General features: G+C 42.0%; 4 protein-coding genes across 7 annotated transcripts in view; 2 read left to right on the top strand and 2 right to left on the bottom strand.

The window, feature by feature from the left end:
- The window catches only part of LOC114880254, a 54,411-nt gene extending 36,348 nt beyond the window's left edge, over positions 1-18,063 (top strand). For 2 of the 4 annotated variants that reach the window (XM_046289101.1, XM_046289100.1), the window contains 5 exons: positions 13,929-14,134; positions 14,354-14,489; positions 14,942-15,081; positions 15,603-15,870; positions 16,133-16,677. In XM_046289101.1, the coding sequence (XP_046145057.1) occupies positions 13,929-14,134; positions 14,354-14,489; positions 14,942-15,081; positions 15,603-15,870; positions 16,133-16,314 (932 nt within the window). In that variant the 3' untranslated portion in view covers positions 16,315-16,677. The other 2 variants (XM_029196087.2, XM_029196086.2) reach the window with 2 other exon arrangements.
- A 104-nt stretch (positions 18,064-18,167) lies between these two features.
- Positions 18,168-20,346, bottom strand: LOC114880253 (ribonuclease H2 subunit A). The gene is made up of 3 exons (XM_029196084.2): positions 20,264-20,346; positions 19,817-19,982; positions 18,168-19,752 (listed from the first exon to the last, which is right to left on the bottom strand). Exons 2-3 carry the CDS (start codon positions 19,952-19,954, stop codon positions 18,907-18,909), a joined length of 984 nt encoding a protein of 327 aa, XP_029051917.2. The 5' UTR covers positions 19,955-19,982; positions 20,264-20,346; the 3' UTR covers positions 18,168-18,906.
- LOC114880257 (ubiquitin-like protein 4A-A) lies at positions 20,292-21,262 on the top strand. Its single transcript, XM_029196090.2, has 3 exons — positions 20,292-20,507; positions 20,707-20,812; positions 20,892-21,262. The coding sequence occupies exons 1-3, from the start codon at positions 20,460-20,462 to the stop codon at positions 21,188-21,190; spliced, it is 453 nt and encodes a 150-aa protein (XP_029051923.1). The 5' UTR covers positions 20,292-20,459; the 3' UTR covers positions 21,191-21,262.
- A 75-nt stretch (positions 21,263-21,337) lies between these two features.
- LOC114880256 (gem-associated protein 2) lies at positions 21,338-22,738 on the bottom strand. Its single transcript, XM_029196089.2, has 5 exons — positions 22,518-22,738; positions 22,367-22,451; positions 22,106-22,264; positions 21,748-22,035; positions 21,338-21,496 (listed from the first exon to the last, which is right to left on the bottom strand). The coding sequence occupies exons 1-5, from the start codon at positions 22,622-22,624 to the stop codon at positions 21,404-21,406; spliced, it is 732 nt and encodes a 243-aa protein (XP_029051922.1). The 5' UTR covers positions 22,625-22,738; the 3' UTR covers positions 21,338-21,403.
- Positions 22,739-25,663: the final 2,925 nt, after the last annotated feature.

Genomic DNA, 25,663 nt, shown 5'->3' with positions numbered 1-25,663 from the left:
AGTTAGCCGATGTTAACCGATGGTAGCTGAGTCATTAATTCTGTCAATAAAGATCACCACGCCTACCAATCGTCCAAAGTTTCTTTCCTGATACTCGCCATCGTGGACGATGCTTTCAATTGACTCGGGGTTCAGCGGGCGCCCGATAATTCCCCGCGCTTACGCAACAGGGAATTATCGAACATCGGTGTAATTCGAGAATAGGGCGGGGAATTATTTGGCAGGGAATTAGCAAACGTCTACTGTATTACTTTACTTCCAGAATACCGAATACTCAACCCGGGGGTGTAAATTCATTTTCAACCCGTTCGGCTGGTTGAAAGCCAACAGCAATAGGGTGTTACCTGGTTCGGGCTTTATACTTCACTTTACACGACGAACGAATCGTCTGGAATCAGTTCAATTTCACTGGTGTCTCCCTAAACCGTGATACACGACCGTAAAACGTTCGATTTCTCGCGCGGCAAATAAATGGACAATTTTTTTTCCTCTCCCTCTTGAACGTAAAAAAGGGGCTTTCTTTATGTTGTATAACTTTTTTTCCATCGTTCGACGTACTTTACGGTTTATCAGTGAAAATTGTTGGGATTTACGAGAAGCGCGCGACTGGAAAGAGGAAGAAATTTTTACAGAGGCGGGGAACCGGGGGGGAGGGGGGCAATCGGTCGGACGTTTTGTTTTACACACACGTTTTTATAGAGCCCGGAGTGTTTTTTGTTTTTTCGTTGGAATTTTTTGTTCGATCGATCGAACAGGCAAAGAAAGGAACTCACCAGGCGTGACGCTTTCGACCGGCGAATAAAACGGGCATCCAGGGCTGCCGTTAATTAATCACGCGAGAACGGCCTCGTAATCGGAAGCTAAAACTTTCCGTTTCCCTGTGTTTCGTCGGTTTAACGCTGCTCTTTGATACACGTGTTTGATAACGTGCCGGTGCTTTTTTTCTCTCTTTCTTTCTCCCTCTCTCTCGTATAGCGACACGATCTCGTGACAACGTTTAATTACTCGAGAGAAATCTGATCGTTTGATCAGGGAGATGAACAAACAGAAATTTAGCGGTCTAGACGACGATTTTGCGGGTAACGAGACGAACTCGCCAGCCGGTGGATTAATTAATAAAAAAAGGAAGAAGTAAAGAAATTCGAACGGGTATCACTGCCTGTTTCTGAGGATATTAAATTTCTGGCAAAATAAAAATTTCACCATTGCTGTCGGACAATTTGCCGATTCCATCTTCGCCCAGTCGAAGTTGGCGTCGGTTCAGACGGTTTATCATAACAAAAGTTTCCTCGATAAAATTCCCTCGGGAGACGGGAAACTCGCTACCAGCTTTTATTTATTCACACCGTTTCCCCTATAATTGCGCTTTCCCAGGGTATTACGCATTCATGCCTCGAAAGACGCTCGGAATATCTTAAGATGCGTCGAGATTACGGGACGAGAAGAGGCTCAATGATTCCGCCACCGCTCGGACCGACGTATGAATAAAGATTATGGAGTAAGAATGCCGTTGGGAGAGCAAAGATTTAATAAATAAGAGAAACAAAGAACGGACAGAACGGACGAGCGATGAGGATCGATCGGAAATCGACGAAGACAAGGACGGAAGGCGAGCGTTATGTGTCGTTCTACCTGCGTGCATCCATTGACAGCAACAATGCCAAATCACCGGATACGTTGCATCCGCAAAACTTATCGCTCGACCACCGGAATTTCCTTCCTTCCTTCCTTCCGTCCTCTCCCTGCCGTCTCCCCACTCTGGTCGCGTTCCAGGGCCAACCAGCAGTCCAATCGAATTACCAGCCGTAAGGATGGGCAAATAATTCCATTGAATATACTCGACAGATTCGTGCAATTTGATTTTCCCATCAGTATCTTCAGTATTTGGTAGGATCATAAAGATTAAGTTACATTGGTAGGGTATACTAGTGCCAGGACTTGGGAATAGTGAGGAATGCTACTGGCGGAGCTACTACTACTATGGGTAGAGTATACTAGCGCTAGTAGATGTAGAAATTAAGGGAAGAACCACAGTAGTGGAATCATGGGTGCCATAGCCTAGGTCATATTGATAGGGTATACTAGTCCCAAGACTGGGGAATGGTAGAGGAGGCTGCTGGTCCTATGAATAAAGTATACTAGCGCTAGTAGATGTAGAAATTAAGGGAAGAACCACAGTAGTGGAATCATTACATCATGGGTACCATAGCCTAGGTCATATTGATAGGGTATACTAGTACCAAGACTGGGGAATGGTAGAGGAGGCTGCTGGTCCTATGAATAAAGTATACTAGCGCTAGTAGATGTAGAAATTAAGGGAAGAACCACAGTAGTGGAATCATTACATCATGGGTACCATAGCCTAGGTCATATTGATAGGGTATACTAGTCCCAAGACTGGGGAATGGTAGAGGAGGCTGCTGGTCCTATGAATAAAGTATACTAGCGCTAGTAGATGTAGAAATTAAGGGAAGAACCACAGTAGTGGAATCATTACATCATGGGTGCCATAGCCTAGGTCATATTGATAGGGTATACTAGTCCCAAGACTGGGGAATGGTAGAGGAGGCTGCTGGTCCTATGAATAAAGTATACTAGCGCTAGTAGATGTAGAAATTAAGGGAAAACCCACAGTAGTGGAATCATTACACCATGGGTACCATAGCCTAGGTCATATTGATAGGGTATACTAGTACCAAGACTGGTGGAGGAGGCTACTGGTCCTATGAATAAAGTATACTAGCGCTAGTAGATGTAAGTATAAGGGAGAAAGTATAGTAGGTACAATGAGTACCATAGCTTAAGCTCCAGACCTTAGGCCCTAGGGTACCTTGATACACTTCAGAACTACCCCAAGTATAGTACGCCTCACCACCTCTACTAATCCAGCCTAGATTTCACCACGTCACTACCCACCTTCTCAAATAGAAATTCTATCTAAAAACCATCGGATCTCACATAATTTCTCCTGTTCCACACGTGTATCTCTTCGCACCCTCCTCTCCTATCTCCCTCTGCCCACTTGATTCCCATTTAATCTGCTCGCTGGCGCTCCATCGGCTCTTTTTTTTTATCCCCTCTCAACGACGTTGGCACGTCTGGAGAACGGTGAACGACGGCCAGAGCCATAGGAGATCGAAACGTGGCTGGTAGCCTGGCAATCGGATCGGTAATTAAACCGACCGACGGCTGTGAAGCTTCTCCGCTTGGACGCTCACGGACGAATCGAGGAAAAACAAAGGAGAAAGAGAGAGACAGAGAGTATTTCATTACACCGTCTGTTTGATCCTGCCCGCTATATCGATCCTGTCCCGGCTCCTTGGCCGCAGTCCTGCACCCAGAAGCATCGGGATCGTTTGAATGGGATACCTCGACCAGGATTTCCTCTCGCCATTCTGGGCTATGATGGCGTTTCACATTTCCTTTCGTCCCTTTGTTCCGGGACACTGGTGGATCCCACTTGGGCTGTTGACTTGGAGATTCGATTAGGCACTTCTCTCTGTCGTTTGAGGATTTTATTTGGTTATGATGGTTACCCGGAACGACCCAGTTAGGACATCGTATTGTACTTTATGGTTTTCTGCTTCCTACCCTCCTTTATGTACCGACGGTCGACGGTTGCCCATCTGCGGGCCGATCGTGGGGACGATAGCTTAACTTTGATGATCTTACGAGTATCGGAACATCCTCTGCTGTCTGTGATCCTTGACCTTACTTTCCTAGCGTCGAGGAAGCTACATCACTTGCATTATTAATTCAAAGGCTTCATTTACATTTTCTTCCTCAATGGCGATGGGTGTATCCACTTGTCCCCCCAGGACTGGCTGGCTCCTATGGAAGTTTAATCCTCATAGGTTCGGGTCAAAGTCGACCCGGCAGCTCTATTTAAGCAACTAAGTTAATAAAGTGGAACAAAGCCCGTGATTGGGTCGTACAGACCGCAGTACAGTAAAAGGATGCAGGTTAGTCGTTACCTCCCTGAAGCTAAAGCCGGAGTTTCACGATCCACGCTTTTCAAAGAGCTGAACAGTACCATTCGATGAGTTAATCCTGACAAAGAACGTCACGATTTAATTTTTCAGCAGGGATCCGTGGGGGGACGCGGTCGAATCCGAAATGCACGATTAAGAGGTAACAACGAACAAAGGGAGGGAACAGGCTTCGACCAGCCAGCCATGGATACGAAAGGTGGAAGATTTAAATGTCTGCTTAAGGGATCAGCCGATAAGACGGTTTCGTACTCGAGTTTAATTTGACATTTAAATCGAACCGAACCAGCTGATCCCTAAATGGCTTCTTACTACTTTTCGAACTTCGATCGATCGGAAATTCAGATCCGCGTAATTATTCCAGCGAAAATAATCTCGTGTAATGGAATAAACCGAACGGATATACTTGGAAAGCTTCGAAAATAACTGTACTTTTTAGTTCCACCGACATTTATCAAAAATACGTTAAAACTAGAACACCTGGTAAAGATATGAATCTGATCTTTATAGCAATCGAAAAGTAGAGTCTACGCTATAAAATAAAACAAAAATTTTGGAGAATCTTTGTGGATCTGTTTATTTTTGCTCTAAAAAGTGAAATGCGTGAAATAAAAAATTAACCAAATTTATTAAGTTTCCCTTTTATAAAATGAAAGTACGCACTTTTCTCTATAAAATTACCATAGATAGGAATATTCACCGTTAAATGGTGTTCTGACAGGCTATCGTGACTGTATAAAAAAAAAATGTATAGGTAAATTATATATCGTTTAAAAATTTACATGGGTTTAGAAATACGGATAAATTAAAAAATACTTCAAATTTTGATTTTTTTTCCTAGATTTCGCTGTCTGGTCCACTGTGCAGCGAAGCCTCTTTGTTCGCGATTAAATTCAAGTTGCTTCGGGTCAGGTGACTGTGGAGGGGGGGTTAACGTGGTACAAAGTTGACACAAATCGGAGGAAAATATTATTTTAATAGGAGCAGAAAGTTGTCGTGGGCGTACGTAATATACTGGAGGGTATCGTGCTTCTCTCTAGAACTAATTACGTAGTTAAAGAGTTAATTATTGCGGGAGAACGAGGCCGTGGAGCGCGACGCACGGTGCAGCGCCATCTACGACTTCTAAACTCCTCGCCATGATGAAATTGCTATTCTAAATATGCTAGAATTTCGCTTACTTTTTCAACGATAAAACGTTTGTCGCGTGCAAAGGTGTTAGCTAATACTCTTTCGGCAGAAGTGGGTGAAATTTAGAGGTTAGAACAAAGGTGGGGTGGGAAAAATTCGAAATTCCTCGAGAGAGCACGTCTGCTGTGTCTGTCGACGACCCTCGACGCGTTACGTGTCACCCCGCAACACCCTTTATTACTCGTCACCGTTTAAACGCTCGAAAGCACGCGACGCCTCCTCCGTTATTACCGTGAGACGTCGTGGAAACTTCGGGACGTGCGACGGATGAGAAATTGTATCGTTCCTTCGTGTCTGGTCCTGTCGACTAGCCTGGTCCAGAGAAAAATTGTCCCGCTGAAGCCTCACCGAGGACGTCTTAGGAATGCCGATTAAACGCTTCGACAGGTCGCATTTCCATTGAAAAATTGACCCAAAAAAAGAACCAGAAGTTCTTGGTCAACCTGGCCCCTGATAGATTACTTATTCACTCGACAAGAGGATTTCTGTTTCTGACATTCGATATTTTAGGTTAGGATTGCTAACCTAACCTGACTACTTAGTTGAACTTAACCCAATTGTAATCTAAGAAGAAGAATCCGATGTTCTTGGTCAACCTAGCCCCTGATAGATTACTTATTCACTCGACAAGAGGATTTCTGTTTCTGACATTCGATGTTTTAGGTTAGGATTGCTAACCTAACCTGACTACTTAGTTGAACTTAACCCAATTGTAATCTAAGAAGAAGAATCCGATGTTCTTGGTCAACCTAGCCCCTGATAGATTACTTATTCACTCGACAAGAGGATTTCTGTTTCTGACATTCGATGTTTTAGGTTAGGATTGTTAACCTAACCTGACTACATACTTGAACTTAACCCAATTGTTGTAATCTAAGAAGAAGAATCTGATGTTCTTAGTCAACCTAGCCCCTGATAGATTACTTATTCACTCGACAAGAGGATTTCTGTTTCTGACATTCGATGTTTTAGGTTAGGATTGCTAACCTAACCTGACTACTTAGTTGAACTTAACCCAATTGTAATCTAAGAAGAAGAATCCGATGTTCTTGGTCAACTTAGCCCCTGATAGATTACTTATTCACTCGACAAGAGGATTTCTGTTTCTGACATTCGATGTTTTAGGTTAGGATTGCTAACCTAACCTGACTACTTACTTGAACTTAACCTAATTGTTGTAATTTAAGAAGAAGAATCCGATGTTCTTGGTCAAGCTGGCCCCTGATAGATTACTTATTCACTCGACAAGAGGATTTCTGTTTCTGACATTCGATGTTTTAGGTTAAGATTGTTAACCTAACCTGACTACTTACTTGAACTTAACCCAATTGTTGTAATCTAAGAAGAAGAATCCGATGTTCTTGGTCAAGCTGGCCCCCTGATAGATTACTTATTCAATCGACAAGAGAATTTCTGTCTTTGACGTTCGATGTTTTAGGTTAGGATTGTTAACCTAACCTGACTACTTAGTTGAACTTAACCCAATTGTTGTAATCTAAGAAGAAGAATCCGATGTTCTTGGTCAAGCTGGCACCCTGATAGATTACTTATTCACTCGACAAGAGGATTTCTGTTTCTGACATTCGATGTTTTAGGTTAGGATTGCTAACCTAACCTGACTACTTACTTGAACTTAACCCAATTGTTGTAATCTAAGAAGAAGAATCCGATGTTCTTGGTCAAGCTGGCCCCCTGATAGATTACTTATTCAATCGACAAGAGAATTTCTGTCTTTGACGTTCGATGTTTTAGGTTAGGATAGCTAACCTAACCTGACTGCTCGGTCTAACCTAACTACTTAGTTGAATTTAACTCGATTTACAATTGTTCTAATTTTAACAGCGTGCTCTCTTTGGACAAGCAATGGTTGGCAACGATTAAACACTTCGACAGGTCTCATTTCCATTGAAAAATTGACCCAGAAGAAGATCCGAAGTCCTTGGTCAAGCCGATCCCTGATAGATTACTTATGCAATCGACAAGAGGACTGTCTCGGACATTCGATGTTTTAGGTTAGGATAGCTAACCTAACCTGACTGCTCAGTCTAACCTAACCACTTAGTTGAATTTAACTCAATTTACAATTGTTCTAATTTTAACAGCGTGCTCTCTTTGGACAAGTACTCCATTCTAAATGATTCTACACCGGCTGAAACGTAACCTAACTTAACCTAAGCACATGCTATCATGAATAAATAGTAGCAAGAAAGTTTCCCGGAATAATATAGTAATACAATGCTGAAGCGTGTGCCATTACAGTCGAAACAGTCTGAAACTTTCAACACGAGCCGTTGAACAAGCAATTTTGATCGTTTGCTAACGATATATTAACTTCCCTCTCCCTCTTTTACCCTTGTATCATTTATTATTCCGTGATTTTTATCGCGATATAAATGACTCACTCGATAAAGAACGAAAGAAGGAAAGGGAAAAAAAAAAAGGAAAACGTGACTCAGTGGAGAGCCGCTCATTTTCTCCGCCCTGACAATTCGCCCAGCCCTCCGGCATTCGGGTGAAACGATAATGTCGAATAAAAAACGGCAATTCCAGCCACGGTATTGGTGGATCTTTATCCGATTAGCTAACTCGAGGCGAGGTAACCTCACTTTTTTTTCCCTACAACCCTTAATGCGTTCCTCAGCAGCCGGGTCATCGGTGACCCGTGAGCGACAATACGTTCAATTTTATTACAACTAAAGAACGATTTTTAAACATGAAATTTTATTCGAACAGACAGACGGAGGAAAGTAGAAAATTTATATGGCAGATTGCAGGATCGTCCAACGTTCGAACGCGAATAAATATGGAGAAATAGACTTAAGTCGGCTAAATCCGATCGTCCATTCGATCAACGTCCCTCTTTTTTATTCTTCTTCCCTCGCGCACCGTTCGTATCCTCGTTTTTTCTCCCCGATTTTGTATTCCCTTTACAGGAGGCTCGGCTATCACACGGCGTCCATAAATTTTCAACCGGGTATTATTTAATTAAAGCCTGGCCGTAATTTATGTATTTATTGCCGACACTTTTATTCGCCGGATCTTATTTATCGGCCAGTCTGTTTACAAGCTCGAACAAAACTCGGTCCTTTTCCAACCGTTACCTTTGTGAATCCGCCCATTAACATCTCAAACAAAAAAGAGGGGAAAAAAGGAACATTCAATTCACGGAGTAACTTCATTAAAAAATTCTTTTCTATGCAATTAACCTCATTTAACCCGAAATCTTTTTAAATTCACATGGATTTCAACCATAAAACTGACTATTTATCACCGATGACGAGAAGTCTCGCGGGGCGAGACAGAGGTAAGGGGGGATTTTACAGGAGCCTAATTGGTAGACGCGATCACTTCGACCAATCATACGTGTGAGCGGGGGTGGAGCGCGGCCAATCAGATCACGTTATTCTGATAGGACTTCTCATGATCGGTGGACAGTAAGCTAGTTAATTTTCAATTTTGGCCCTCCCCAAAGGGAGCGAGGGGGTGCACTGCGAACGGCCATTCATCCTCCGCTAATAAACCTGATTCATTTCACCATCCATCACCGCGACCGCGCCCAGTATGTTTATAGAAACATCCGGGTCGCGTTATAATCAGTGTCGAAGAAACAGCCCCCGACCGACGATGGAGAACACACGCTGTAAATAGGACATTCATTCGCACCCCGTCATCGTACCTGTTTATTTGGCCGCTGGTCCCAAATGTGTCCGTCCTACCTTCATAAATCAGGGTGTCCCGTGAAGCGTCTAAAAAAAAAAGGCAAATCCCCTCCTCGTTTATTACTATTATTAAAACGTCTCGTTTTTCCACGGCCACGCGTGACCGAAGGGCGCGTGAGACGAATACTTCTCCCGGGGGTAGATGCTTCTCGTTTTCTCTCTCGACTTATGGTTTCCCTCTATTCGATACACGCGTACACCCTGCTGCACCCCATCGATCGTTCGACGATCGGTTCAGTGACTGCCAACCGGAAACTTCCTATCTTTCGGCTCGTTGCAGCAATTAGCGGCTGTAAATGGCGTCGTAAATCCTGCGTGCTGCTTGCTTTTTCACCCGTTGACGAAAGTCGTAGTAGGCTGACTGGGATTCCTCTAGGAAGCTGTTAATTGGTCCTCGTGGAAGCTTGAATGATAGCCTGTTGTTAGGACATCGACGGTAATTATCAGCCAATTTCGATGATTTTTAAATATGTCGTAGAAATCAACATTTTGAACAACTTTTTCCTATACATATAATCGCCGCTTGGCTTTAGTTTTCGAGTGAAAAAGTTTTTCAAGTAAGTTATGTATATACTGAAAATTTCATCGAGATCGGTCAACGCAATTAAAAGTTATAAGTAATTAAAATGTCCGATAATCGCGACTTTTCATCTGAGAACGTGGCTAGTTATGATTTTATGAAAATATTTTGAAAACTAAGACCGATCGGTGGTATTTAAAAATCATCGAAATCCGGGGTGTCGTTCGTGATCTAAACAATTATCCTTTTATATCCAACCTGTCTTCGCATCTTCGAGGATAAAAGAGGTTAGGTTAGGTTACGATACCGCATTCGGCACTCGAGGGAGCCGGTTGCGCCTTCTCTATTTCCCTCGACGGAAATTACTGTCCAGCCAGTTGGCATTAGGGGAGCTGAAAAACACTGTTCCTGGTTGGGTAGGATGAGGCGTATAATGGGGGGTCACGCGTGTCTCCGTTTGTCATCGAGGTCGGCATTGCAGGGCGAGAGCCGAGTGCTCGACACACGACACCGTTTGCCCTTTTCGCGATGCCGAGCAGGTAGCCGATGCGGCTGGCAGATAGCTGGCTTCGCCTATGGGACGGTATACGATTTCCGTAAAGCAACACCGAGACGAAATTAAGCGACTGTCCAGACACCCGTGGTAGAAGGCTTTGGGGGGGTCAACTCGATGACACCTGCGAGATTCCCTTTCCTCGGTCTCTTTATCCATTACAATTTCTCGTTTCACCGACTCCCCGCCGACGAAAGGGCTTCCCCGTGGGACCCGATCTTCCGCCGGAGATCCAATTGTCCAGCGTGGATTTCTCCTCCTCTCTTCCGTCTCGTGTCTGATCGCTTTAAAGCCTCCCGTGGATTAAGATTGTACGGGGTGTCTGGTCACTGTTAATAATCCCGACTGGTCGCCTTTTCGAACGGCTATCCAACCGGTCTTCTCGGTTGGTTAGGTTAGAATTTTTGGTAAGGGCATAACGAACGTGGCTGCCGAGGAAGTTTGGTTAGGTTTAGGATAGATTTCCGAAATAAATTACATTGAATTCACCGACGGAGCACACCAGCCTCGATTCCAGTCAGCAAACACTCCTCTCACCCTATCTCTCCCTCGATTCCGTGGATGTCAGCAAAGATTCCCGGCCGTGTTCGAAAGTCAATCAACGTTTACCCGCGCGAAAAAAAACAGCGTGTCAACTAGTCGAACAACCGATGCCAGCAATCGACGGAGATAGTCTTTTCTTAATTTTATTCCAGTAGAATTATTTCTATTTTAGAGATATTCAAGATAAGGGAACAATGAATATGCGACGAATCGGTTTTGCCTTTTCGAGGTTAGGTTTAAGTGGTCGCGCGATCTCAGTCGATAAAAAAGGACGGTGCTCGGTTATTCATCGACGCACGGGCCCGGAGCGTCGAGACGCGTGCAACCACTGACTCACAGAACAAAATCAGACCCCCTGCTGTTCAATATGCATGAGTTATCATTCGTACCACGAATGAATCATATTCGCCTTGCATTCTCTCCCTTCCCTCTCGAATCAACCCCTTTCCCCTCGACGACTTTCGTTTTCGACTTCTTCTTCCGTGGCGAGGGTGAACGTCTGCGAATAGGGTGGATCGAAATAGAGTCCAACTTCTTCCCTCCTCGATACGAACACCCTTCGTCATTCGAATCGATCGTTTGCTGAAGTACACCAGGTTTTTTTGCCTGGATTGCTTTATTTCTTTCGTAGGAGTAGCATTCTGAGGGCTGAACATTGAAGTTAGAAGATTTTAGAAATTTAGGGGCTGATTTGGAGCTTGGTTAATGCTGCTGGTAGAATTTTACAGATTCGGTTACTTAAGGGGATGAAACCTTGAGTACTAAGAAAATTGAAGATTTAAAGGGTGGTTTGATCTCTGGCACCCATTGTGCTATTGAATAAAAGGAAAATTCAGCGAACACACAATGTCAGTGTCACAGTGGAATCTCTATCTTCGACTTTAATGTAACCACCCTCGTATCATTTTCAAAGGCCACCCAAAGAACCTCTCGGAAGTTGAAAAGAAAGAAGGTCTCAATAAGGAGCCACAAAGGCAGAAAGCTAGACGTCAAAGCAGCCAACATTAATAGCAACAAAAGATAGCCAGTAAATACCTAATGTTTTTACAGTTTCTTATTTTTCTTCTCTAAACTAGACTTTCCTTTTTTCTCCTTCTCTCTTCCCTTTACTTTACACCCTCTCGTCTTTTAACTGTGCTCGTTATCGAGCCTTCTTATCTCTCTTCTTTCATTCTCTCGCCATCGTCTTCACACTTATCACGGTTTTTTTCCCTTTCACCCCTGATACCACCCCATTTACATCACTATTCACGTTCGTTGCCCTTCTTTCTTATCGTTCCCCCCCTTTCTGTCTCCTTTAATAACCCACCCCTTTTGCCATCCTCCTCGGACAAACTCACACCATTTCATCATCCTTCACGATTCCTTTTCTTCGACCACCACCGCCACCCCCTTAAGCAGGGATTCAGCAACGAAAAGCAACCCTTTGTCGATCCAAAGCGCACACATAGGCACGGTGTGTAAAGGTAACAAGCGACTTCCAGGCCGATGGAAAAATATTTGCTCGTGGATGGTGGAAAATCACCCTTGGGGATTTTAAATACCCTCTCCGTTGGGGTCGCTTCGACCTCCAGATGGGAGAAACGATTTCAAGGGATTTGTTAAAGTATTCTCTCTTTTTTTTTTTCTTATTTATAATTGCAAGCGTGGAGAGGAATGACAGGAAACACAAGAATCATCCCTAACCTCTGATTTATTCCCCTGGAGTGACAAAAAGGGTCAAAACAGAACGAGGACGCGTTGCTTCGAAAGGAAAGTTGTCACGCATCAGAGGCGGAAACAAAGCCGCAATTTCGCGGTAGTTGCAAAGCGACAAGTTGCCCGACAGAAAAATTCCCCTACGGTCGTAGGGGTCGACGGTGCACCAGAAGCGGGATCCGCGGCCCGATAAAGCATCCCGCCCCGAGCGTTCTCGGAATAATTGGATCGGTTTTTGCAGCTGTGAATCACGAGCCTCGACAATCGGACGAACAAGAGACTTTTTTCTTCACCCCCAAGGCTTTTCCGGACCAGATATTGTGGCCCGTTACGTTCCAAACCCCCCCGTCGTATCTTCGAGTGGCGCCACTTTTTCTTCCCCGCAGCGGATCACCTGACCCATCTGTTTTCTTTTTCGATTATTTAATGGGTGCTATTGAAATGGAACTAACATTTGGCGAATGGTAGACGTTTTGACCACTCAAGTTTTTCTTCTGTTATCGACAGTCGGTAACGTAGGACAGTTGGCCCAGCCGTGGGGAAAGAGTAACGCGGATCGGATGTTAAGGTATTTTTTACTCAGGTTAGAATAATCTGTCATGATAAACCAAGGAGTCGTTCTTCTTCATTATTTTGTACCATCTGAAAAATAATTATTCTCCTACGACGAAGAGAGATAATTCTCTTTGTTGCAAAGTGTGCCCTTAATGTCGCGCGATTCCGAGTTAATGCCCATCCCGTTACAAAGTAATGGGGCTAAAAAGTCGCGAGGAAAATGAAATCGAAGCGTGCCGGGAGATAAGCGGTGCCGGGACGACGGGGTCGTCGTCCTTTTATTTCTTCCGTAATTCCTGGCAAACTCTTCCCTTCATAGCGTCGCAACGTCGAGTTAACGATGAATTTGCCAGTCGTTAAAATTGATATTCCTGTCGGCTGCATAGGATTTTCTTTCAAACGAAAATAAAACGAAACGTTAGCCGTTCAAGATTTAAATGGCTGCATCCAACGAGACAGACGCTTCTGCTTTCAATCATTCGTGTCACGAAATAGCGATGGAAAACTTTTCATTTTTTCCTCTTATTTTTTTCTTTTTCAAGTACCCTCTATACTTATGGAACAACTCGGTTGGAGAAATGGTGTTCTGAAAAAGTCATTTGAAAATTACAGAAGAGATTGAAATTAATATTTAACCACAGCATCGATATCACTCGTGTTAATTAACGAATAATTTTCCTTCGTAATGAACAGATGGAATTATAAATTGGAAATTCTTCGATATTCGTTTCGCTTAATCGAAGTAACCAGCACGATTGCCGTTTTAAAATCACATTTCTCACTGCAGTTACACGAAACGTAAAATTCTTTATTAATATTCAACGATTTAGCAATTCACTTGGAATTATATCATTTTAAAATTGGAAAATTCAATCATTTTAAAATTGGATATTATTAATGAAGTTAAGAAACGTGGTATATCTCAGAAAAATAATCTTAATTAATCCTGTGCAAATAACCTAAAATAAGTTTAGGTTAGGGCTTAAATTATTAATCTAACCAATTCTGAAATGCTTAATATTGTTAATGAAGCTAAGGTACCTGGTGTCCCCTAGAAAAAGAATCCTAGACACACCAACCTAAATACTTACCAGTTAAGTCTAGGTTAGGCCCTAAGCTCCTAACCTACCCTGACTAATCTAACTTTTGGCGCCTTCCAGATACGGAGGCTCTGAGGATGCTGGAGCTGGTGGTACCCCAGTACGTGGTCCGTGGCCAGAACATAAGGCTGGAGTGTAACTTCAACCTCGACGGTGAGGCATTGTACTCGGTGAAATGGTACAAAGACGGGAACGAATTCTATCGATACGTTCCCCAGGACAGGCCACCGGTGCTCGTCTTTCAGCTGCCAGGTGTCACGGCGAACGTAAGAATCACATCGTATTGATTTTCCTTGTCTCGTGCCAATGCACCACTCTCCGCGTGCAATCTATTTAAAGCATGACGCTTTTCATTTTTACATCGCTCTTATCCATGCTTCGTTTTTGGTGTACATACGCCATCTTCTTCCACTACCCATACCAAGTGTCGATCCTAAGGTCCCAACTCCCTGGGGGGATGGCTCGATGATGTTTCGTATTTCCAGATTCATAATTCGACCGAGAGGTCCGTGGTCCTCTATTCCGTGAACCTGATGAGCACCGGAAGGTACAGATGCGAGGTGTCAGCGGAGGCGCCGTCGTTCCAAACGGTATCCGATCACTCGGACATGATGGTAGTGGGTAAGACGCGTTTATAGATCGTCCTACCGTTTCTTCCTCGTGGCACAGGAAACGTTTTTTACCTTGGGACACTCGCTCCAGTTGGTTTTTCCTGGGTTCGCTGGCTGCCACACCGGGGACCCGTCCCAGGGACAAATGAATTAATTTTAGACCACGGGGTAGGATGAAAATAGCAAGGGATGGGCTTTTTTCTGCCTCGGGTAGAATAATGTTTACATAACGTCTGGATTAAGTAGAAGCACCTCCACTTGGAATTCCTCGTTTTACTTAGAAAATTACTTGATGTCAAAAATTTTCAAGCACCTTGTACGATATTTCTTTGCTAATCAAGCGGACGCGATCCGACCAGGGTAAAAAGTTTTCCCAGGTTCCCCCTCTTCCTGTAACCCTTCTAATCTCCCTTGGAAACTTAAGCATCCTTGAAGAAAAAAAAAGAAAAAAATTCATTACAGCCCTGCCGGAAGACGGACCCGTTATCACCGGTAGACCAGGAAGGCATCGTTATCAGGTCCGCGACGTGGTGCGGTTCAATTGCACCTCGGCCAAGTCGAAACCAGCTGCCATGCTCAGCTGGTTCATCAACGGAGAGCCTGTAAGTGACTTGTATGGAATCCCTGTAGCTTATGGTGACAGTGAAACTTGTCACACCAATGGAACTGCAAACTCTATCCCTAACTGTTTTAATGCGCCCTCCTTATGACAGTACGTGTCCAAGGTTGGATTATCATGAGGTATTTTCAAAGACTGGTGTCACATAACTCCTGTAACAGCCGGAAATGGAGGGGGGGGGGTGATTCTGAACCACTTTACCAAAATGTTACGAGACACCCTGTTCGGCAGTTTCATTTTAACCTAAAATTGCCCCAACTTTTCTTAAATTCTTTTTGAAAGAGACGATGTATCTTCCTTCCCTGTACCCTCCACGTCTTCCCCCGATGCTCTCGTGCCAGCCAAATTCTAAACTTCCTTAAAGGGAACAGTGGCAAAGGGTCATAACTTATGTCCAAGCCAGCATCCCTCCCTAGCCCAGTGTGGAATTGCAAATTCAGCCTTGTTCAGAGCAGCGTCCTTAGAGGTGTACGTGAGAACTAGCCGGGTTTTTGGTCGCTTCAGGTTGATACGCAATACTTGAGAGGGCCCCACATCACCGAGGTGGATCGCGAGGGTCTGGAGACGGCCGTGCTCGGTCTGGAGTTCCGTCTGCGTGCGAACCATTTCAAGAGGGGAGACCTGAAGATCAAATGCCTGGCGACGATAGCGACCGTCTATTGGAAATCGAACGAGCTCAGCATAGAGGGTGAAAAGCCCCTCAAGATGCCGGTAATGGAGAGCAGGGAGACAAGGGCGCAAGGGCACACGCACGCGGAACATATCTTAGGAGGTAAGGATGGATACCTGAGGTACCAATTCGTGCCCTCCTCTATATCCCCCGATGAAATCGCGAAAAGATTATTCTTTGGAGCAAAACGCGTCGAAAATGTGGAATGACGTTTTTTCGTGGGAACGTTCATTCTTAAGGAAAACCGCTTAAAAACGCGTGCACTTGGCGGATGTACCTCAGTGCTTCTCATCTTTATCCAGTTAGAAATATCAAATTAATAAATTCCCTACGTTATTATGTACATTCTCTGAGGTTTTTCCAAGGAAAATAGTGGAGTCCCGGATTCCTGTCCTTCCTCTTAGGGAGACTGACAATGTAGCGAAGGGGACCGTATATATTTTTTTTTATTTAATTTTCTATTTCATATTATTTTCATTTTCTAAATATTACACAGTCCCTTTAAAAATTACACTTATTTTTAATGAAAAACAAAGTAAATATTAATTCAAATTTTCGCACATAAAGGGTGGTCCGCCGCCAACTTTAATAATTCAAAACTACGTTAAATTGAATAAGAATAATTCTTAAAGGAACAGTGTAATATTTAGAAAATAAAAAAAATATGAAATAGAAAATTAAATTAAAATTACGGATCCCTCCATAGTCAACCGTCCGAAGAATAATATTAATGTCGTCAAAATAAAGATTTCAAGAATTCATGCTTCCCTTATATCGCCATATTTCCTAGAGGAAGCCTCATTTCTTAATTTGTCAATGTCTCAAGTAATAATAAATATAATGAGAACCTCTGAGACACTTCTGAGTGCCAGACAGGTCCTTCAGAGTCGCTTCTCTCTGAAAAGTTTATTCCATCGTTTCGATTTATCCTTCAACGAAGAATCATTTTTTAAAAAGATCCCCAACCGGTCTGGAACCATAACTTAGTCTTCCGTTTTTTATTTTTCCTCGAGTCTCTTCTTGCGTCGAGATCCGAGTACTTTGTTGCAAGATTAATCGTGCAAAAGGACAGACAAGTAGGTGAAATCAGCGAGAAATTATAGTAAAATTTATATCGACACTCTTTACGCCGGTTAAACGAATCCCCTTTGCGTAGACTACCACGCGTACAATTTTCGTTTTGCCCCTGCAGTCCTGCAACCGGCAATACATAACTTTATATCGACGCTCTTTACGCCGGTTAAGCGAATCCCCTTTGCATAGACTTCCATGCGTACAATTTTCTTTTCGCCCCTGCAGCCCTGCAACCGGCAATGCATTCCCGGTTTTCCGTTGCCCGTCGTCGAGATCCGAGTACTTTGTTGCGAGATTAATCGTGCAAAAGACAAGTAGGTAAAATCAGCGAGAAATTATAGCAAAATTTATATCGACACTCTTTACGCAGGTTAAGCGAATCCCCTTTGCATAGACTTCCCCGCATACAATTTTCGTTTCGCCCCTGCAGCCCTGCAACCGGCAATACATAACTTTATATCGACGCTCTTTATGCCGGTTAAGCGAATCCCCTTTGCATAGACTTCCCCGCATACAATTTTCGTTTCGCCCCTGCAGCCCTGCAACCGGCAATACATAACTTTATATCGACACTCTTTACGCCAGTTAAACGAATCCCCTTTGCATATACTTCCACGCGCACAATTTTCGTTTTGCCCCTGCAGCCCTGCAACCGGCAATACATTCCCGGTATTCCGTTGCCCGCATAAGGGTGAGATTCGAGCTGAAATTGTCGATGGCACTTGTTGCAGGTGGAAAGTGTACCGAGAGTTATTCTCAGGTGACTAATAGTCACTTTCAGGATAGTGTGCTCATCTATAAGAAACGATATCGACAGCTTCTCGCGCGGGTTTCACTCTCTCGAGTGGATACTTTCCTTTACGTCACGACTTTTCTCTTGTTCCAGGAAGCGGAAGTAGCGCGCTGGTGCCCTGCATCATACCACTGGTCACGTGTTTATTGATCCTTCGATAAGAGGAAGAGGAGACACACGCGTCCTTCCTGCTCATCCATTTTCCAGGCCTCCGAATGGTGTCATGCGGAGACCATTGTGTACTAAATTATCCGTGTTGTTTCTATTTTTTATAATCGCAGTTAGCGGAGTTAGCGAGGACATAGGCGAAAGAATATATTAAACGAAGATGTACGTCGGTATGTTTAGAGAGTTAGAGGATAGCAGGTGAACTCGTACTTATTGGATTGGTCCATTAATCTGTGCACATAGATTTCATTTTTTTCTCCTCCCCCATCCCTATCTTATGAAAACTGCCGATCTTAATTATTAAATTTACCCACATCTGTGAACAGATTTATGAACTGATCCAATAGAAAACGATCGATCATGGTTATATTCAAAGTTTTTTATTCAAAGTTTTAACAAAACAAACAACCGTACTTTATATAAAATCTGTGTTGAAGAAGTATCCACAGGTACGCCAACCTCGGTGTTAGGAAAACTCCTTTTCTTTCTCTCATTCGTCTTAAGAAAATTTCCAGTACGTGTGAAGAAAAATATTAATCACTCGAATGCATGTCCAAGGATGAAAGCAAGTGCGTGTCGAGCACATTTATATCTAACTGTACACGAGTGTTTCTATCGTCCAATCGTGGGAGAATAAGATTCAACCCCGGTGAGAGTATGTTCTCTTTCGTCGTAGCTTTTATCAAATCTAGTCGCTATTAATCAATCGCAAAGATATGTTATCGTAGAGTTAAATGCGAGCGTGAGTGTAGAGCGTGTTTCACCAAAGAACATTTGAACATTTCGCGCCAGTAACATTCCTAATCGTTAATTACAAGCGGAACGCCATTGGAGAGTGTGTAAATGCATCCATCATGATGTATTTGCCATTCTTTGCCCATGGTATTAATGTAAGAGCACTCTGTACATATGTACATAAATCAAACCAACTTTTATCTTTAACTTAACGTTCTGATAATAAAGCGGCGTTCAACGTCGACGGTCGGCAAAACAAATGCGTAGTATATTCTCCTGAAGAGATTACTGTTTCATAGTGAAGCAATATAGAGGCGAGTTTCCATTCCAAATATCGCTATAAATCATTGTATTGTAAGTTGAAAAGATCACAAAGTAGTAGTATTGAAGAGACATCTATCAGCGAAAAACTTGTGCCGCTTCCTCTTCGACTGGCAAGACTTGGGAGGTGATCTGAAAAAGAAATTTGAGATTTTCTGCTCTCCAGCATTCCCACCGTCGTCCACCTCTTCCCATTCCACAGACAGGGCTTTCTCTTCCAGGATTTTCTCAGCGGTAGACCAACTGAATCTGACAAGTTGTGGGAAGCCAAACACTGGGTCTACGTTTTGTATCAGCCAATTCTTTGTGTCTGGATCATTCGGATACCCGCTTCCATACTCCTTTGCAATGGATCCTTCCAGAAATTGCCATGCTCGTATCGCATGATCACGAGAAACCTTGGCACAGATACTAGCTGCGCTGACAATTGGATACGTGGAATCAGCTTTCTTTGCTACAGTTATTTTAATACCCGGAAAGATCTGTTCCAGCTTAGCCTGGTACTTCTCAGGCCTGCCCACTGTATCTACATACACCTCTGAGATCCATGCGCCAGCCTCTATTATCTTTTTGGTTAATTCAATGGCGGAAGTCATAGACACCTCGTTCAAAGAAGTTTTACTGCGATGATACATGCTGTTTGCAATAAAATTAGGCGATATAGCTTCTACAGCCCAACCCATTTTGTCACGCTTTTCACAAATTTTATCAAAAATTACATCTCTCTTCTCCTCTGTCAAACTTTTTGAATCTGCACAGCCCAAGTCTACGAGAAGCTGTTTCATTGACAGAGGCGCATAGGAAATTCCATAAAGCATAGGACCCAGGACTGGTCCACGGCCAGCCTCATCAATGCCAAGCTGACACGGCTCATCTTTGCAGATTTGTGGTACCTGCAAATAATTTCGAACTGTTTCATGCACGCAACATGTGTATTTATTTATTTACTTTGCTTACCTTTGACAAGTAAATTTTATTTATACTATGATCCCAATCTTCAAAATACGAGGTTAAGTCTCCTCTACAAGTAATAAAAACATCCTCCTCCGGACTGGAACAATTTTCCTCTGATTTTGTCTCTTTCTCGTTATCCATGATCGCGCGTTTCTGCTCGAAACCTAACCTTCAATGAAACGTCAATGTTCAGAGAAACCGCCAAAAATTCAAGTGTTAGTATCGATATATCGTATCGAAACGATGGCTACATTTTCTTATTCTGAATAAACGTTGCTTTTTAAATTGCAAATAAACGGATGATATAACAAGAAAATTCGCAATGATTGAAAATGATTTGAAAATAATAGGATAAAAAATTCGTTCGGTTATTATAATGAGAAAAGAAAATCTCAATGGCGGCGTGTGTATCGATAAACTAGTATCGACCTCTATATTGTTTCTGACTACCTGTGTGCATGTGTACGCGTGTCCTCGGTAGAAATAGTTGATGACGCCGTGTTAGTAATATCGTGTGTCGCAAAATATAACCTCACAATAAAATGCTCCAATCCTTATCTGTATCGTTCAAGATTTCGTTCTTGCGAAAAATTTGATTCCACCGGATCGTGTCAATTTACAGACGCTCCCTCGAATACATTGCAACATGAAAGTTATCGTGAAGAAGCTTCAAGGAAAAGAATGCGTTGTTGACGTGAGTACGAGGCATCTTGACTGTTCCTTATTTTTTTTTTTTCTATTTACAAGATAATCGTCGTACGATGAGTTTATTTTACGAATGTGCCATCGATGACGTATCTCGAACTTTCACTTCGATATGATATCCATAGTTCGTCGAGTGAAAGGAATTTCGCAACACCAAATTGTTATTAAATCATTCACTATTTTAATAGATTATGCCCTCGGACACAGTGCTGCAATTAAAGCACAAAGTCAGTGATCTATTGGGCATAGATGTTCCACAACAAAGACTGTTGCTTACAGGCAAAACGTTAGCTGGTAAATTTTTTAATACCACAAGAAAATTGTACGAATTTTAATAGGTTATGGTTAACACAATATTACTGTAATATTTCAGATGAAAATCCATTGAGTTTCTATCCGGGGATTAAGGACGGAAGCAAGTTAAATCTCTTGGTAATTAAGAAAGCCGATGAAGGATCTGGCGAAGGAAAGGCTTCGCATAGCAAGTCTGGCACAAATTTATTAAGAGATGAAGTATCTAGAGTTTTGAGGCATTATTACACAGAGTCTGAGACAGAATCAATAGTCAATGAGTTGATAAAAGACCTGAAAAATAAAGTGAATAACCTTAGTTACGATGATTTAGAACGATTAGCAACAGCACTGCTCCAGGACCAAGAGAATATAGCTTAAGAGTACCTTCGTTCTTTTCCAATTTCTCTGCTTATTGCTCGATTATTGTAATACACTTTTATTTAATTAAAACGTTGCCTCATTGTACCCTATTACCAGTAGTATATTTGAAAATAATTGGGAAGGTGTGCAAGAACAAGACAGATGTATCAAAAGATTAATTTTATTGAAACATCCGAGTATAATTGTAATTGCACTTTAATAAATGGAGTATCAAGGATCGGCCAAGTCGAGCTGTCGAAAATATCTTGAGACTAGGCATATAAATAAATTCAGCGCCCCTATTTCATGTACCTCCAATTGTTTCTGAAAAAGAAAATAGGGAGGATTAACATTTAGCTAAATAATTTGTTACAAAAGGCGAAAGTAAATCATTTTTATATGTCATTTTAATACAAAATATTTCTTTTAGATTATTTCTTTCTGATTTATGTGAACGGTAAATTTAATACACAATTATAAAATAAAATTGATTTGTTAAAAAAACAGAAACAATAAACTTCAGCTCTTCTCTCTTTTTTTTAGAATGTATAATAATTCTTTTAGATATGAATTACCGATTCTGCACGCATAACCGAGCATGTTCTAGCTAACGAACGCAAACAAGAACAAACGTCCGGAGTTAATGGCATTTCTAATATGACTAACAGCGCGTATATCCATTGACCCAATTGGTATTCTATATTTTTCTGGGTCGCAAGGTGTTCCACCAGATATTCCAATATTCTTTCTACGATCGGTTGGTTCAAGCAAAAAATCACGCTTAACGTTGGAGCAATCTTTATCTTTTCTTTGTAACAACCTGAACAGAATTTGATCCAACCTTTTTCATCGCCTATGTCTGGCTGTAACAGGAGGTAATTAATAACCAAGCAAATCTTTAGTACTTATAAAGCAAAGTACCGAGTTACATACCAAATTGATATTTGGTCGTTTCCAATTATGCTTAAACGTCTGAACATCATTTTTCAACTGGCTTATGTATAGTCTTGCATTAGAAAATTCTGACACTTGATACAACTGCCAATCAATGGTAGGACCAAGCCACGGTGGTGCTTCTACGCATCCTGATAACTTGTAACGTTGCGTTAACATAATTATTCTATTCTATCTATTCGCTTGCAAACAGAATTCCTATTCCTGAATAAAATTTTAATACACCACTTGCAAACTTACGGGTTCGACATCAATCGTAGGTTTTCTAAGCTGTTTATGATCAATGTCGGCCACCACAACGTCAGCACATTGTTGTGCTTCTATCCTACAATGATTTAAAGAAATTATTTATTATTCCTGTAGCTGAAACTGTCATGAAACGTCTACTTACATCACCCTTTTAATGTATTCCTCACCGGACACTGGTGGTAAATTGAAATTTATATCTTCGTTTATTTCTCCAACTATAAAAGCGGGTTCTACAAAATATTCTGTCATTTTTACTTGTTATTTAACAAATATTTTCAATGATTTTGGTTCTTTTATCGATTAAACGAATAGGTTATGTTTTACGTTGAAAGTACACCCGGTGACTACAGATCTAATAAGATTGAATGTCTGTGTTCTCGTGGAATCATGATTGTGGGGTCCCAGACACCCTGGTACATTTTGCGGGCTCCCATTCTCGCGCGTGTATTTTGGGGTTCCTGGCACCCCACGGCACCAGCCAGAAATTGCAGGCATTCCGCGCGACATCCTTGGGGTTCCAGAAACCCCGTGTTACATTTTTGGGGCCCAAATACCCCACATTATACTTTGGGTCCCAGGCACCCCGCGCTGATTCTTGGAATGCTAAAACACCGCAGCGTATAAGGGGTTCTAGATACCCTAAGCCGCACCGGGGCTTTCAGGAACCCAATCACATTTTGGGGTCCCGAATATCCCACGCCGGGGCTTTCCGGGTTCCAAACAAATTTGGGGGTCCCGTATACCCCGAGAGCGACGGGGCTTTCAGATACCCAATTGCATTATGGGGTTCCCTACGCCCCGCCGGGGTTTTCAGGCACCCAATCACATTTCGGAGTCCTGCATACCCCAAAGTGCATTCTGGGGTCCCAGAAACCCCAGATACAATTAGATCTGCATGCATGTACACAATACAGTCGGTATGACAATTGTACTTGTATTATCAGCTTCTTCTTTGTCGCACCCCGCACAGACTATTGAAAAGAAACAATTCTGATTCCCTCTGACTCTATTTATTATAAATTAATCAAAAATGGTACAAGACCGAAAGATTATTAAAATAATTGTAAGACAAACTTGTATTCTCTTCATGCGCCATGGTAAATAAATCATTTAAGAAATATAACTGAGTTATTATTCAATTTATCCACTTTCCTTCTTGAGTTATTTATTTAATTTATCTACTTTCCTTTTCGAGTTATTTGTTTAATTTACACAATTTCCGTTCTGAGTTATTTATTAATTTGTATCCTCAGGAATTTATTTAATTGACTGAATTTCTTTTCTCATTTTATTTATTGAATGTACTTATAAAACATTCAATTACAGTGTAGTCTTTAATAAATTAAAACCATAATATGCATGAAAATTAAACACAAATCAAAACACAAAAAAGGGAACAAAATGTGTACAATATCGAACGACCTCTAGCGGCAAAAATGTCAACTAAATGTTGAATGTCGAACCAGCGCCCTCTGGTGATGGAAAAAGGAACTAAACTTTGCAAAAATTTTGGCCCTCTAGCGGGAAAAGTGTGAACTAAATTTTCGATGTCGAATCAGCGCCCTCTGGCGGAGGAAAAAGGAACTAAACCTTGCAAAATTTTTGGCCCTCTAGCGGGAAAAACGCGAACTAAAGTTTCGACGTCGAATCAGCGCCCTCTGATGGAGGAAAAAGGAACTAAACATTGCAAAATTTTGGCCCTCTAGCGGCAAAAATGCGAACTAAATTTTCCACGTCGAATCAGCGCCCTCTGGTGGAGGAAAAAGGAACTAAACCTTGCACAAAATTTGGCCCTCTGGCGGCAAAAACGCGAACTAAATTTTCGACGTCGAATCAGCGCCCTCTGGTGGAGGAAAAAGGAACTAAACTTTGCAAAATTTTTGGCCCTCTAGCGGCAAAAATGCCAACTAAATTTCGAAGGTCGAATCAGCGCCCTCTGGCGATAAAAGTGGAAATTAAGTTTGGTACGATTTTGTGCTGTCTGCTGCGGGGATACAGGGGTTGTAGAGGTGTAAAGGATAGAGGTATATAAGGGCTGCAGGAATGTAAAGGATGCAGAGGTGTAAAATAGATTATAAAAGAATAGTAAGGCGAGGCACACAGGAAGGATAAAATTATCAAAACCATCCCCTTGTAAGTTTATTCAGTAAGGTAGATAGATAAATACAGCAAATTAAATAAACGCAGAAAATAAAGTAAGGGTATCTGTATGTTTAACAGGTAGATCCGCACCCCTCGGCAGTCGCTGTAAGAGTGACTAGGTTTCACCTCGCTGCGTTGGATCTGCAGTCGGTAGTGTGTATTTTGTGCCCCCTGGTGTCAACGAGAAGAACTACAGATCAGGGATTATTTTGCACCCTCTATCGTCTATGAAGAAGTTCTTTTTTGACACGAAGCAATAAATGGCACCACATATCAATGGCGGTTTTTTTCGAAATATAAAATTTTCGATGTATTTACGACTTACTTTCTAATGTAGTTATAAATTAATAAAACTGTTACAAAAATATTAAATACACAGAGTTATTATTATAAACTAAATTGATACCTAAATAATAATGGCAACTTAAAATAAGGTGAAGAAAGGTATTTGTGTGTTGCAATCCACCGTCTCTCGTATAGATGTATTATTTGCAAATAGCTCAGAGAAAATATATTTGTCTGAGAAGTTGGTTGGCGAGTTAAAGTGGAAACTTGAGAGCAGAAAGGACAGAAGGACTTGCTCGTTACACAACTTTTAATTACAATTGGTTCGATTTACTTTTTATCGAAGTTTCAATTCCAACTTCGTTAGACAGCATCCATGGAGCTGACACTCGTAATGTCCACTTATTTTCCTGCTTGTAGCCTTTTCACAACTCTGAGAACCTCGACTGATGGCCTTAATTAATGATGGAAGTGCTCGGGTATTTAATTAAAAATAATATATTTAACTCAGAAGCTTCGTGGAACATGTTACTATCCTCGGTATAGTATCGACTATCGGAGATTTAGGGCCTAATTAGTTAAATTTAATAAAAATTCAAGATCTGAAGGGAAATCAATTAGCTGCATGTTAATGACCTCCTCTAAAACGTTCGGGGCTGAATTACAATGAGCAACTTGCATTGCACCGTTCGTGTGCTATAACGTTTATCGTGTCTCCTCGTTAATGAGAATTATGTCAAGTAATCGTATCGATTAAAGCTTAGCCCAGATACAAGACGTTGGAGCGTCATTCCATTGATTTGCTATCACGTCTGGTGTAGAATCATGTGCACGATTCGCTGATAACGGTTATAGGCCGTA

This window comes from Osmia bicornis, chromosome 16, assembly GCF_907164935.1.
Source record: "Osmia bicornis bicornis chromosome 16, iOsmBic2.1, whole genome shotgun sequence".
Lineage (NCBI taxonomy): Eukaryota > Metazoa > Arthropoda > Insecta > Hymenoptera > Megachilidae > Osmia > Osmia bicornis.
Note: the sequence above shows the minus strand (reverse complement) of the source record. Positions and strands in the feature narration are given on the sequence as shown.